The sequence below is a fragment of the Seriola lalandi genome, unplaced genomic scaffold (assembly GCF_002814215.2).
Source record: "Seriola lalandi dorsalis isolate HSWRI2012SDOR001 ecotype SW California unplaced genomic scaffold, Sedor1 jcf7180002054995, whole genome shotgun sequence".
In the NCBI taxonomy this organism is placed as follows: Eukaryota; Metazoa; Chordata; class Actinopteri; order Carangiformes; family Carangidae; genus Seriola; species Seriola lalandi.
Genome location: NW_019525544.1, coordinates 347,443 through 362,423, shown reverse-complemented (window position 1 = coordinate 362,423; position 14,981 = coordinate 347,443). Strand labels below are relative to the sequence as shown.

Genomic DNA, 14,981 nt, shown 5'->3' with positions numbered 1-14,981 from the left:
TTTTCCTTTAATTACAAGCTTGCGGAGGTGCACGCTGCGCGCCCCCGCTCACCTCTACGTGCGCGCGGCCGATATCCAATCGCGACCGTTAGCTGGGGCCGGGCGAATGCGGTGGTACCAAAGAGGAGAGAAATCTGAGCGGCCGTGCCAGGTGATGTGAAAAGTCACAATACCACATCAAAACCAGGCTTTTCCGTCGCAAGTTCTGACCACTCAAGGGGATATGAGTATCACCATTTGTCAGTAGGTAAGTTCGTAGTTCTTACACGCGTCTGTATTGTTGTTTGGCACTTAAAAAGACTTGTTATTTTTGACGACGAATTGCCTGCAGTGTCTGCGCTCTACCGTTCCTATCTCAAAATGGCGGAGAGGCCGTAAGCTAAGCTAAGCTAAGCTAAGTGGCAAAGTTGGCATTCACAAGAGCATCGATTTTGAGACTGAAAGCTAAAATAATCTAACGGTGGTATCACTCAACTATGCTGAATGGGATTGTCATCTTAAAACCAAATTTGCGCTTCTCGGTCAACGCGTGACTTGTTTTGAGACACTTGTTGTGAAACCTAGCTGAACATTTGTCTAACGTTAGCTACGGCTATTTATGGAAGTTCTGTGGGGACGAGCTAACGTGTTACGTTAGCCGGCTAACTAATGTGCTGTCAATTTGCTGCCATGTTTTCTACAGCCGGGGCTGCAAATATTATGTTGGAAAATGCTTAAATCAAATGCTATTCTTAAATAAGCCTTGACTGTGGTGGAAATCGTTTAATTTGTGCGAATATGTTTTACTATAAGTTTAAACAGGGCTGCCTTGTATTGGTGAATAACAGCTAATAGCCCTATAATCAAACTTGGGTTGCATATCCCATTCTCCTATACATTGAAACAGGAAAGGGTTATGTTATTTTCAACAGTGAGTTATGTTTCTCAGCTACTTGTTGGTGTAGACCAACGCCCATTGTGTGTTTTGGTATGGTGACCGTGTATGTGGTAGCATAAATCTAGTCTGCTCATACTGACAGCTCCAGTAAACGCGTAGGTTATGGTGCTAAGCTAACGTTAGCTGGAAAGGGCGTTGCTGAGCCATTGCTGCAACTTTGCCCTTGTGGCCATCGAAGCCTGGAAAGACGTCACCGGGCCAGATTTTGAACTCAAACCTGTGCACCATAAAGCAAAGAGGCCCTTGGTCTATTTGGGTTGTTTTTATGCATGCTGCAAGCTCCCTTAAGGTAATCTACCCAGGTTTGAGGATTCACACAATCAGGGTGGAGTCTAAACAAGGATCAGTGCGAAATGATGATAATGAACAAAGCTAACGTATACGGATTTCATTTGAGATGTATAAAATGTTCCATGAGCTGAATTTCACCAGCTAATTAAATGCTTACTAATTGTCCAGTAGCTGCTATTGCATGGCGTCAAACGTGAAGGCCCATGCCCGTTGAAAAGGTTATGAACTGTTAAGTGTGTAAAGATATTTTATATGTGCTCAGTTTTTCAAATTACTCCTATCATCTCAAGGTTTTACTTATTGCATGTTTTGAGATTCAATAAGGTCTTGTTGACGTGTAGTCAAGGTTTTACTTTTCCTATTTTTCTGCCTAATTGCCACTTATTCTTTTTCTCCTCTGTATGAGAAGAATTACTTTTACTAAAGTGCAGTACTTCTTAACTATGTGGAAAATCAAAGATGCATTGGTATCATCTCACTGTCTTGGACATTTAAATCCAGAGTGTTGGCATCAATAACACATGTGGCATGTTTTTGATAAACCTTGAACAACTTTTGAACTTACTGCTTTTATTGTGGGGCAATAAATGATTTACTTAGTATCATAAGAAATCATGGTATGAACAGACATTGTTGCTTTAAAAAAAAAAAAAAAAAGGTAATGAAGTGCTGTAGGCTTTCAGTTAAAGGAAAAAAATCTGATTTGCCCTGCTGTTGAATTTGTAATCAAACATTGCCTTGTCAGTTTGTGCCAGCAGGGACTTGTTTGGCCTGAAGGTCACCCATAAGGAGGGGCATTGCTCAGCAGCTTGACACAAACAGAGCATGATGACTGTAAGCTTGATATGCAGCCAGAATTAATGCCTGTGGCTGATCTCATTGCCTTTTGTTTACATTGATTATCTCTTCCTCTATATTAAGTGCTACTTTTTTTGTTAATAACTTCTGCTTTTAAAAAATAACACTGAAAAATCTTCTTGCATTTGTTTTATTTATTATGGCAGCTTTGACTCAAGATTAAATGATCCTTTCATAACAGCGAGTCAGGGCATGTGCATCCTCTGGCTCTACCTCTGATCATTATATATATAAATGGTTGCCCCTCCAGAAGGTTTCCCCACCAACTATTATTTTACTCAACAGTGTATATTCAATAATATAACATAAAATGACAAGTCCCCATTACAGAATTACTTCATCAGTTGATTATTTGATCAACAGAAAACAAGTCAGCAACTGTTTTGATTAATTGATTGTGTAAGTCAATTATTAAACAAGAATAACAACCATCCGGTTCCAGCTTTGCCAGTCTGATGATTTGCTGCTTTTTCTGTTTTACGCAGTATCATTGTAAATTGAATATATTTGGGTTTTAGCCTCTTACTAGATCAAAAGAAGACATTTGATCACAAAATCGTGGGCTTTAAGAAACCGTGATGGACATTTTTCTAGTGCATATGTCTGTAAGTCATTTAAGGATCCCGCTATTACATTTACAGATATGTTTCTCCACAGTTTTAGAGGATGTTAGGATTGATTGATGCTAGGATTGATAGCTGTTATTCATTTGGAAAATAGAGGTAAAGTCTGCGTCACATCTCAGCTATACTCGAGGCTTCTCTAACTGAACATGCTCTGTGTTGGTGCTCCGATAAAGAAAGATGAGGCATAATTGACGTCACAGACTGATATTATAGCCCAATGGGAGCTTAGTCAGCTAATCTTTTCACCTTTTTACATTTCACAGTTTAAACCAAGACAACACGGTATGGGAACGTTTTGTAGTTCATGAGTAAGCAGGAGAGGTGTGTAAGTTGTTAGGTCTGTTCTGTGACTATAAGCAGATGCAGAGAGATGGGAGCCTACTTTGTCTCCTAATGACGTTTCATTCACCAGCAGGTAAATTGAAGGGTGTCATCACACTGTGTAAGCTTTTAGTGGCCTCCACATGGATGCATATAGTCAGTCACATATCATGATTGGATTGTTTCTCCATCTAAAAGACATTATTATAGCTCAAATGTTATTTTTGTTTTTATGTTGTTTTCTTTCAGGATTTATACACACTGAGATTTGAAAAAGTAGGAGAGAAATGTACTACCAATCCAGAATACAATATCAGTCTAGAGAAAGTCAATGAACAATCACATGTATTAATCACCCCACTGATTATCATTGATTTTTATAAGAACTAGACCCATGAATTAGTCATAACATCTCATCCTGTTGTGGTTTACCGTTTTTTTAAATGGGAAATTGAAAGTTTGTTTGTCAAATTTCGTGTTAACTGCCTTCTGCAGCTTGCCTGAATCTTTAATTTCATCTATATGGCTCTGTATTTGTGGACAGCCAGTTAATTTAATCTGGGTAAAAAACTGAAAACCAAATATATCTGTAGATAATTTCAGCTGGTCCCGACTGGCATTTCCATTAAATGAATCCATATTAAATTTTATGTAGATGTTCTATATCTTGAAATACAGGCTAGTGCTGTGTCATTGTACTTTTTGAATAATTGACAATAAAATTGAATAATGTATTCAAGTACTGCAGAGGTCTATTCTCCTCTGTTTTACTGACAAGGTCAGCCAGGTCATTGTGCCCCAGGTGAAGGAAGGGGTCAGGTCAGTGTCTTGCTCAAGGATACATCACCTTATCGTATGAACACACTAGAGATCAAACTGAAGCCCTTTAGTTGGGGTTATACTCGCCCTGCCACTGGGCCATAATTTTGTAGTCGGTCTATTTTGGAAACACTTGACAGGAATTTGTGAATATGTGCAACATCTACTTCATACTAAATACTGGGGTGGTTCTTTAAGCATGGGCTTGTTATCTGTTGACCTGTCTCACTAAAACAGAACTGCATGGTTATATTAATGATCTAACTGTTTTGTGTTCCAACGGTCTAAGTTAAAGTTTTAACTTTTATTATTGATTCATGAAACTGTTGGTTATTTTTAGTTTAATTAGTCTGGAAACTGTCAGAAAAGAGTGAAAGTTGTCATCATCACAGTTTGCTAGAATCTAAGGTCATGTTTTCAAATGCAGTGACCAGAAAAGTAGCAAATCCTCACACTTAAGAAGCTTGCTTCATAAATTACTTAAATGGTTATTTAGTTATCAAAATAGTTGGCAATTATTTTTATATAAGCAAACTTTCAGAATTAAAACTCATTAGTAATCTAAGCTTGAGTTTTCCAAAACCAAACTCCTGACCATCTGATCTGTGATGGTTTCAAGAGGCACCTTCATGAGTGACAGGAAGTTGACATTTGTGACTTCATACTGGAATAACAAAGGTTATCAAGGTTATGTGTTGATATGTGAACAGGTGCTGTTAACACATCAACAGACATATGATACGCTGACATTACAAACCTTTTGGCTCTCCTCTTCCTATGATAGAATCTAATATGAACTGATACATTCAAAGCAATCATTGCCTTTTAGGAGAAATGGATTAAGTGGTCAGACAGTACGACTGGTCATAAACAGACGCGCACTAGATTATTTCCTTTTGATAAACCTGATATATAGACAGGACCTTGAACCCTTCTTGATTTATGACTCTCTGACCATGTTCCCATTGAGTTGTACTGTAGATAACTGCACATTTGCGTTTAATTTCAATGACTGGAGTATAATGACTTGAAATTACTTTTTACTATCTGAAACCAGGCCTCATACTATCACTTATTTTATCTTTGAGTTCCTTTAAAACATATCTCTCAAATACAGTTGCTGGTGAAGCTCAGGAGTCTCAGGCAGGTGCAGAAGCTACTGAGATTGTCTTAGTTGCGTAATAGTTTGGAGGTTGGTCTGTTTGGTCAAATGGCTATTTTTGAATCACGCTGAGAGTGCTGCTTTGCTAAAATCACTAGCTCTATCCTGTCAGCTCAGAGCACTCATGTTTGCAGGCAGGAAAGAGGAGTTCTTTCTAGGACAACTCAGGCGCGTCCCTGGCTAAATGTTTTGTTGTCGACTGCTGCCTCCATGCTTCGAAGCATGGCAGCAGTTGACAACAAAAGAAAAGAAATGCTCAAGTGCTCATCTGTTAAGTGTAATACAAAAATCTCAATGTTAAGAAAAGTTTCCAGTTGGGCATCATTTGATTTTCTTTTCTTCTTTTTTTTTTTTGAAAGAGTCTTTTATGTTTCAAAGCAGCAACTATCAACGGACGGAGAAACGGACAAGAACAATGCACCAGACAATGATACAGACAAGGGCAGATTGCTGTTAAGGTCCTCTCTTAATGTCTGGGGTTAATCCTGTTAGCAACCGTCCAGTCCCTTCTTTACATTGCACTGTCAGCTGTATGGAGGACTTGTGGTCTCTATCACTTAGAAACACACACACACACACACACACAGACTGTAGGTTGCCTGGTCTAGCCGCTAAGCAGCTTAGTGCTATTGTGGCCCCAGGTGCCAGCAGCGTTGAAGCTCAGGAAGTGATTCCTTATTAGCTTCGCAATCACTGAGTGGTGTGTTTTGATTTTGCAGCTTGTGCTGTTGATCTCTGTTCTTGTATTTAGTTAGTGGGATGGTCATATTGTCCCAAAAGTCAGACTGAAACTATAATAAAAGAAAACGTTTTAAACTCCAACAGTCAAAGTCGCCGTAATTATTTGCACACTTGATGAGGCTTTAAGATTAAATCTTTGATAAGATCATTTGTACAAAATCAGCTACTAACTTCTTAAAAATGATCTTATGCAACATCCAGGGCTTCATAAAGTGTGCAGAAGGTAGAGAATTCTTACTCCAAGCTAAGCTGTCTAACAAATATTTTTTCTCAATATGTTTTGAAATTGATATCATGTAAAAGCTTTGTCAGTAATGAAGATGCATACACGAGTGCATGAATGAACAGGAAGTTGATAAAGCCCCTAAAATAGCTTTTCCTTACTTCCTTAATTAGATGATGTTGTTCTTCGCCACTTTCTTGCCTTCCTACTTAATTTACCCAAACCTTTGTTAAAGGTTTTGTATCACCAAAAGGATGGAATTTGACTTTTTGTCTTTTTTTTTTTTTTTTTTTTTTTTTTTTTTTTTGTCTTGTAACCTAATTATACAAGGAGCTGCCAACTGACTGTACTCTCTACTACTAAAAATATATATTTTTTTGCCATTAGCTTTGTAGCTTTTCCTGTGTGTTACTTGTTTTTAACCCATTTTTCTCCCTTCATCTCTCCTCACCAGGTGATGGGCACGTGTGATCAGTGAGTGAGATTTGGCCATTGTGAATACTCGTGGAGCTTTGTACCAACAGTTGATTGACAGCCGTATCTCCAGTTCACCTCCCTCTGTGTGGCACTCTTTTTGCCACCTCTGAGTCTCTGAAGGAAAAACATCGCTGAGGGATCAGACACCTCCCCACTACACACTTCCTAGCCAGACTCCCTCAGCACATCGCCTCCCCTTCACCTCCCCAAGAGGGAGAGAACAGCAGCCACCATGGTGCTGTCACAGAGACAAAGAGATGAACTGTGAGTGCCTGGATGTAAATATGTGTGTGTGCAGGCTCATTACACATGCAAACAAGAACAGACATGTAGATCCAACACACATTTAAAGTTCATCTATAGGTGCATTAAAGTGTGTGTTTATATAGGCTTTTTAGCAATACCTTGAAGTTTGTCCACAAGCAACAGATGTACATCACATGTTCTGGATACAAAGCAGTGGAATTAAATCAGCAGTCTGGGCTAATTCACCCAGAAGAGGTTAATGTAGATGTTGTAAGAAAGTGCATTCCTTTACAAGAATGTGTAATCATTGAGGAAATGTGACAAGATGTGAGCTTCAAGGTGGTTCACTTGATAGCTACTTAGTGAATATTTCATAACCCACAGGACAGGAGCACAGAAGTGAGGGGGATGGGGAAGGAGGAGGAACTTAAAAAAATGATGGTTGGTTATGTGAGCTGCTCTGTGCAGTGGTATCTGGCTGGCTGGTCATATGGTATTCATCCCAGTTCAGCAGACCCCAGTCAAGACAATGTAGAACAGCAGATATTGTCATCTTTGTCTAAACTTGATAGTCTGGGCTGTTAATGTAGAGTTAAAAAGGGATTTTATTGGGATGATGTAGAGGAAATCCTGTTGCCCGTGGTGGTCTAATATTCAATCTGTAACAGTTAGTTTTAGGGTTACAATTATAAGCAATTCAAAGTAGCCCTTAAGCTGCAGCCTAAATTTAGTACCGTTACTCATGAAATATTCACCCTTCATCTCATAAAGGAGCTGTTCCACTCATTTATATAACTCTGTGTGTTTGTGTGTGGGTGGGGGGGTGTATATGTACGTCTGTGTGTATTTGGGGATGAGTCTGCCTGAATGTTTAAGGTTGTTTCCATGTGGTTGTGGTTGCCCTGTCCTTTCGTCGTCCATGCTCGGTGTTCTCTCCTCGTGGCCAATCTCTGGTTTCTAAGGAGCAGCACAAAACAGTTTCCCAGTGATGTGGCCCTTACGTTTTGTTTTCTTCATTGAAAGATTGTAATTTCTTTTGGCACTAATTCAGATTTGCTGACATTTAAGGTGGAACTGTGAAACTTGAATCCCATTGCTCCCATCTGTTAGACAGGGTGTGGTATCCTCTCTTTTAAGGAGGAACGAGCATTTCTGTTAAGGTGGAGTTCATGTTAATAGATGATAATCTCACTTATCATTACACAACTTTTTGACATGTAATTCATTTATCACTATTTCGGGAGTAATCAAATGTAATTGCCCTGATAATGACAACTTAAAATTGGCAGCTGGTATGTGGTAGCATCTTTGAGGACCAAGTCTGTAACTGTTGATGAGTTAACACCTGAGACCTTTCAAAAATCTGTTTTATTCTACTTTTACTCAGAAACCGGGCTATAGCCGACTATCTCCGTTCCAATGGATACGAGGAGGCCTATTCCACCTTCAAGAAAGAGGCAGAGTTAGATATGGTAAGGAGCAACAGACGCACCAAAATGTTGAAACAAATTATTTTTAAAAGTGCACTTTGGTTTTGACTAGGAGGAATGTGGATCCCTTTTTCAGTGTCTGTGTCTTTTCTCTGTTCATAGAATGAAGAGGTAGATAAAAAGTATGCAGGACTTTTGGAAAAAAAATGGACCTCAGTCATCAGATTACAGAAGAAGGTAAGGAATGTTTGTGTGCTTGCTGATAGTGTATGAGATGTTTGATACATGCTGAACAGTTCCCTCCCCTAACCTAGAAAAGTTTAAATACAAACAAGTTTATTTCAGCAGTTTTATAAAAATCAAAAGCACCAGATTGAAAGCGTGATCGTGTTAAATTGTTGCCTATGTAAATCAAATAATTACACACATAAGCATTTGCTAATCAGACTCTCTGAACTTCTGACTCCTGTGCTCCTTGTGTTGCTGCCCTGCCTCAGGTGATGGAGTTGGAGTCAAAGTTGAATGAGGCGAAGGAGGAGATGACGCATGGAGGATCTGTGGGTCAGAAGAGAGACCCCAAGGAGTGGATCCCCCGTCCCCCAGAGAGATACGCCCTGAGTGGGCACCGCGCTCCAGTCACGCGTGTCATTTTCCACCCTGTCTTTTCTGTCATGGTCACAGCCTCAGAGGATGCTACCATAAAGGTGTGTGTGTTTACAAACAGCATTTACACAATGAGCTGCCAGGTTTATTAAGTGCAGCTAGCTACATCTGATACAACACAATACAACAGCCCTGCTCATAAATCCCAACTTTTTGTAACCTGTCATACTCAGTTTATGTTGAGGCTGATGACCCACCTTTATATCGATGGGAGAAGAAAACACAGAGACCATTCAGTCTGATGCAATACTGTCCACACCACTGTAGCCTCAAAATGCCTATAGAGTTAAATCAATACCCTTCTGACCCAGTGTAAACAAAGAGCTTAGTTGCAGGGCTTTTGTATGATATTGTATTATATTACATGTAGCTTTGTGTACCTACAATACAACTGGCAAATGTAATTTGGCAATTTGTAACTTTAAAAATGTGTCAAAGTACATTGGGAGAAGTGGTATTTAAATATTACATAATTATTCATTGATAATATTTGTTAAGTGCTTCAGTTTTTGGGAAAAAACTTTTCCAAAGTTTGAGAAAATTGAGGGAACAGCACAGTCTTGACCTACATTTAATACTGCCCTATAAAGGTGAATTTTTTACAGCATTAAAAAAATTGTACACCAATTAATAGCATTATCATACTGATATACTACTCATTAATTTGTGCATCATGAGGTCCTGTTTGCTCTCTTTGGAAATGTCAAGACTTCTCTTGCTTTTCTTATGTATCTTTGGGATGTCGCTTTGAAAATGTGTCTCTAGCAGGAATATTGAAGCATAGTGATGGCTGAATGCAGCAGCCTTTATAAGCACAATCAGTGAGTGTTGCAGCTCACCACAACATAGCCTCTGCAGCTCTGACCCTTCACATCAAAGCTGTACTGCAGATGTGAGGCTGCTCTCCCTTTTTATCCTCACTGCCTCTGTTTCAGCATGCCCATCCCTCCCCCTTTTCTCTTCCCTCCCTCCCTCCCGTCCTCCCTCCCACCCTTTCTTCCTCCCTCACTCTATTTCTCTTTTCTGCTTTGTCACTGCTCATCTGTGTGAAGATGGGCTGATGCACTTGTTGTCAGAGGCAACACTCCCAGAGCACAGCACCTTGGGTATCATGTAAATCTGTTCCTCTTTCAGCCCATCCTCTTCCTTTGCTTTAAGACTTTTATTAAAGAAGCAAACGGTGTCAGCTGATTGCTTAATGTAAATTGTTTTGAATTAAATTGCAGTTTTGTGTGTTTAAACCTATATGTCTAACTGCACAGTTTTCAATATTCACATTTGAGTTCAGTATCAAAACACATTGTAACCTACAATCTTTGCTGCCTCTTGGATCTCTCAAAAAATCAAATAGTCAGTGTAACACTTTTTGGCTGTTAGATCACAAGACTTAATAAAATTTGACCAATTTTAGCAATGTGGTATGGTTTACATCTGTCTTTTATAGTTGGGGAGGGTAATGCTGGGGTGCCACACTAACTATGTGTCGCTGTCTGTCTGTAATTTTAGGTGTGGGACTATGAGGCGGGGGACTTTGAACGAACCCTGAAGGGCCACACAGACTCTGTGCAGGACATCTCCTTTGACCAGACAGGAAAGCTGCTGGCTTCATGTTCAGCTGACATGAGCATCAAACTCTGGGACTTTCAGGGGTTTGAGTGCATCCGAACAATGCATGGTAAGTGATATTTACAGAAATAATCATTGTTACAGTACAAAGTTCCTGCAAAAGTGGTGTAGCTAATACACAAACCCATACATTGTTATACAATCTGATTTAGAAATAGTGCAACTACTTAGTAAAATTTTTTTTAATGATGCAAAATTATTTATAAATGGAGCCTTTATAAATACTGCAAGTGGGTGTACAATTATTTTGGTTGTATATCACTAAAGATACATTTTGTTCACAGTGCATAATGTTAGCAGTGCATGATGCTAACATCATGATGTTGCATGATGTTAGCACAACAGGTAATTGAAGCAAAGGCTGCAGTTTTACGATGGGCTCTCGATATGAGGAAACATTTTGAAAGAAATCTGTTTGACTACAGTTCACTAGGAATGATCCCAACAAAACAGCATGTGTGTATTTACTCTGGTTATTTTCTGTTTATTTTTTGGAAACTGAAAACAAAAGTCTTTACTAATGAAGGGTTAGTTTTTTTTTAGAAATCTTAAATGATTTTGATTACTGTGACTTTGTATACATTAGGTGTGGTGGTTTAAGTATTAAGATTAACTCAGACCAACTAAACAACTAAACTATTGACTGTGTCGTCCAGGCCACGATCACAACGTGTCGTCTGTAGCCATCATGCCAAATGGTGACCACATAGTGTCTGCCTCCAGAGACAAGACCATCAAGATGTGGGAGGTGGCCACTGGGTAAGTGAGGGGGGTCTTGTTTCAACTTTCACTACCACAAGCTCTCAGAGACTGAGATTAATGTAATGTTACATTTTGAGCATTTTTGCTTTCTTTTTTTGTTTCCATACTTGAATTTCAAATCATTCTTCCTCCCCATGGTCTTAATTCTGTGACTTATGATGTAGCATTAGTTTGCAATTAACTTATTCTAAAAGCTGCTCTTTCACAATCTCAATCCAACTTGCAATATTTCCAACTACAGGTACTGTGTGAAGACCTTCACAGGCCACAGGGAGTGGGTGAGGATGGTGCGTCCCAACCAGGACGGCTCATTGATCGCCAGTTGCTCCAATGACCAGACGGTGCGTGTATGGGTGGTCGCCTCGAAGGATTGCAAAGCTGAGTTGCGGGAGCATGAACATGTGGTAGAGTGTATCGCCTGGGCCCCTGACAGTGCTCACCCCACCATCCTGGAGGCCACAGGCTCAGAGGTAAATACAGCTGCTACAGGATCTGACATTAACCTGCAGAGGATGTTTGTATATGTTTGGTTCACCTGTAGAGTTTCCCACAATTGTTATTGTCTACTGAGTTAATGACTGAATCAAAACAAATTAATGCTCTTTTATTAAATGAAACTGTAGTATAAAACAGAACATGCCCTATCCCATGAGGAAGATGGACACCTGATTAGTAACTGAATTTATCACAAAAGATTAAATACTGTCAGGATTTTTGAGAATTAACTCAATAAATTACACTGATTGTGATATACTCATTTATTTATAACAAAATCAACATGATGTGAACACCTGACCAAACAGCTGGTGATGTGAGAAGAAGTCACCACAGTTTATCTTCAAGTTGTGAGATTTTTAAAAACATGGCATTTAAATGTTTGTTAATAGACACGTCCACAGACATGCTAGTGGCTCAGTGAAGCTGTACTTAAGTACACTGGTACACAGAGCTAAACCCTAACATCATCATGTTGAGATGTTTACAGTGACGATGCTAATATCCTGATGTTCATCGGATATAATGTCTAACAGTCTTAGTGTAGTGTGTTAGTATGCTAACATTTGCTAATTAGCAGTAAACACAAAGTACAACTGATACTGATGGAAATGTCAGTTTTGTAAGTATTTAGTCACAAAGCAAAGTACTGGACAAGTTGAGATTTTGACCTGATGTTGGCGCTTGACGAAAACTCAGGGAAGTCATTCAACCAACATAACCGTCCTTAGAGCCAAGTCACTATTATGGCTGAAAATTGCCTCTTCATTCCAAGAAAGCATCTTTGTGATACGTTGTTCTCTTTCATGTAGCTATTCGCTGTTTCTTACATTTTTCCTTATCTCTGTATTAAAGAGCAAGAAGAGTGGAAAGCCTGGCCCCTTCCTTCTCTCTGGATCCAGAGATAAAACCATTAAGATGTGGGATGTCAGCACTGGCATCTGCCTTATGACTCTGGTGAGTAGTCTAAATGATGGTTTCTGTGACTGTCTCAGTGTTACTGCTTAGTGTGAGAGGAGTGGACGGTAATTAATCTTGGTTCTTCAGGTGGGACATGACAACTGGGTGCGTGGCGTGTTGTTTCACCCTGGAGGAAGATTCATAGTGAGCTGTGCTGATGACAAAACCATTAGGATCTGGGACTACAAGAACAAACGCTGCATGAAGACCCTGTGTGCCCATGAACACTTTGTTACCTCTTTGGGTAAGACAGTTATTAATGGAATTAATTTTGCATCTCCTGCTCCTCAAATGTCTAACAATAACCTGTGAAAATACAGAACTTAAGCCCAAGATGAATTGCTACCTTTGTACGTCAGATTTTCAGCCTTTTGGTGAACTTGCCTTAATCATTGAGCTTATCTTTAATGCAGCGCACCTGAACAAATGTTTATCCCTCTTGCAGATTTCCACAAGACTGCTCCCTACGTGGTGACAGGCAGTGTCGATCAGACAGTCAAAGTCTGGGAGTGCCGCTGAGACTGCCTCCATCTCTTGCCCTGTCCTGCTTCCCACCCCCCACCCCCCAACCCCAACTCCAAAAGTAGCCCTAAAGCCCCAACCTGCCCCAGCCTCTACCCCTGCACCTCAGCCCTCTTCCTTCTGTCCTGACAACCAACCCTGCCCCGCACCTCTCGCACTCCAAACCATAGTTGACCATGGCGCTTTACCTTCTCCCTGTCCCCTCCCTTTGCTCCCCTCTCCTTCCCTCCTCCCCTACATCAGTCCAGCCCTATTAAGATGACTATTGTCCTTTTATGTAAATTATTCTGGATGTAGGGTACGCTTAATAAATGTCACGCAATCTCTGACACATAAACACACTCAAAAGATAAGAAGTATTCCTTGCATGGTGAATCAATCAATCAATCAAAAAATTGTATACTGTTAAATTTGCCGAATTTGCATTTCTGTCATGACTTCCCATCGGGTCAAAGGGTAAATATCCTTGTGTGCTGCCGCAGGTGGATTCCAGTTAACTGACAGTGCACGAAAACCAATGGCACCCCTTGTTGAAGGGGTTTAGGGTTTTTTCTCTTTTTTTTTTTTTCTTTTTTTTTTTTTTAGTTTTACTCCATGCCTCCATTGTGGTGGTCTGTCACTGTCCAGATGGTGATAGAGAAGATGTGAGGAAAGTGAGTATAAGAGAAAGAATGAGTGGAAGCTGTCCAGGAGAAGATGATAGTAAGTTGAAGAAAAAAACGAAGCAGGATGCTGCTCCCTAGTTGAATCACACGAGGTTCTGTGGGCGAGTGCACGTGTACATGTGTGTATACATGGTGTGAGTGTGTGTGTGTTTGTATATTATGACAGGAGAATCTCTCCACTGTCTCTGCTCTGATGGTCGGAGGACAGAGAGGAGGCAAAGCTTCTCACCCACTGTGTTCATTCATACTACTTCATCTCTTTTAACAAACTTGCTTTCTAGTAGACACTCACAGGACCTTAATGATCCCTAAGCTGCTGAGAGCACAGGCACACACCCCATAGCAAAAGTGTGTTTTACAGAGGAAAAAGTCTGCTCACCTTTTATGAGGTTTGTGTGTGTGTATGTCGCCCCAGAGAATCGCCCAGTGCCCTCTTGCTCGCTATCTCTGCCTTGTTAACCCATTGAGGGCTCCCTCACGGGATTTTCATTCTGCTTTCTGTGGTCTCACTGCTCTCTTTACACACACATACACATACACTCACAAATGCACATACACGCACAGTAAAAGTTGTGTATCAATATATCTGGATGTCATTGTTTGCAACATAATGAAATAAAATTCTGTAAATATATAAGTTATCTATTTGTGTGCTTTATTTGAGGAAAGGAGGTGAAATGAGATGAAGGAAACTTTCTCGGAGTCAGACGGGATTTACCACTGCACAGTTTCATAGTGAGGTCAGATACTACAGCACAGCTTCCTGTCCAAACCACATTAAATAACTTGAAACTAACTGGAGGCACAAGACTATTGCAGTTTTTATTCTACTTTCAGCTGTAAGTGTATTCTCAACCATTTCATCAGTGTCTCTGAAACTTTTAGGTTGTGGTGCTGTGATAGTTGATGATAAATTAAGGGAAAGTACAATGTGGTAATTTGAAAGGAGGATTTTGCACGTTCGCATTTTTCATCTTTATTCACACCACATAAAGTTGATTCAAAGTGCAAAGTTTCACCATTGGCCAAACAGGAAAAATAAGCAGAAAACCAAATTATATACATTCTCAAATTCCATCCAAAGAATCCTATAGGATAAATGCATCATGTCATCTCTGTCACCAGAATTGTTACTTTTTGCCTTTCCCATGATGGCA

At 39.9% G+C, this 14,981-nt stretch overlaps 1 protein-coding gene across 2 annotated transcripts; it reads left to right on the top strand.

Annotated features, from left to right (window-relative positions):
- The first annotated feature begins 86 nt into the window (after positions 1 to 86).
- Positions 87 to 14,461, top strand: LOC111647464 (lissencephaly-1 homolog B). Of its 2 annotated transcripts, none has more exons than XM_023397071.2 (11): positions 87 to 243; positions 6,433 to 6,719; positions 8,089 to 8,173; positions 8,294 to 8,368; positions 8,629 to 8,835; positions 10,301 to 10,469; positions 11,077 to 11,179; positions 11,424 to 11,652; positions 12,533 to 12,634; positions 12,725 to 12,881; positions 13,083 to 14,461. In XM_023397071.2, the coding sequence occupies exons 2-11, from the start codon at positions 6,688 to 6,690 to the stop codon at positions 13,154 to 13,156; spliced, it is 1,233 nt and encodes a 410-aa protein (XP_023252839.1). In that variant the 5' UTR covers positions 87 to 243; positions 6,433 to 6,687; the 3' UTR covers positions 13,157 to 14,461. The 2 variants fall into 2 exon arrangements, with proteins under 2 accessions (XP_023252839.1, XP_023252838.1); XM_023397070.2 differs by having other exon boundaries at positions 90 to 247.
- The last annotated feature ends 520 nt before the right edge of the window (positions 14,462 to 14,981 follow it).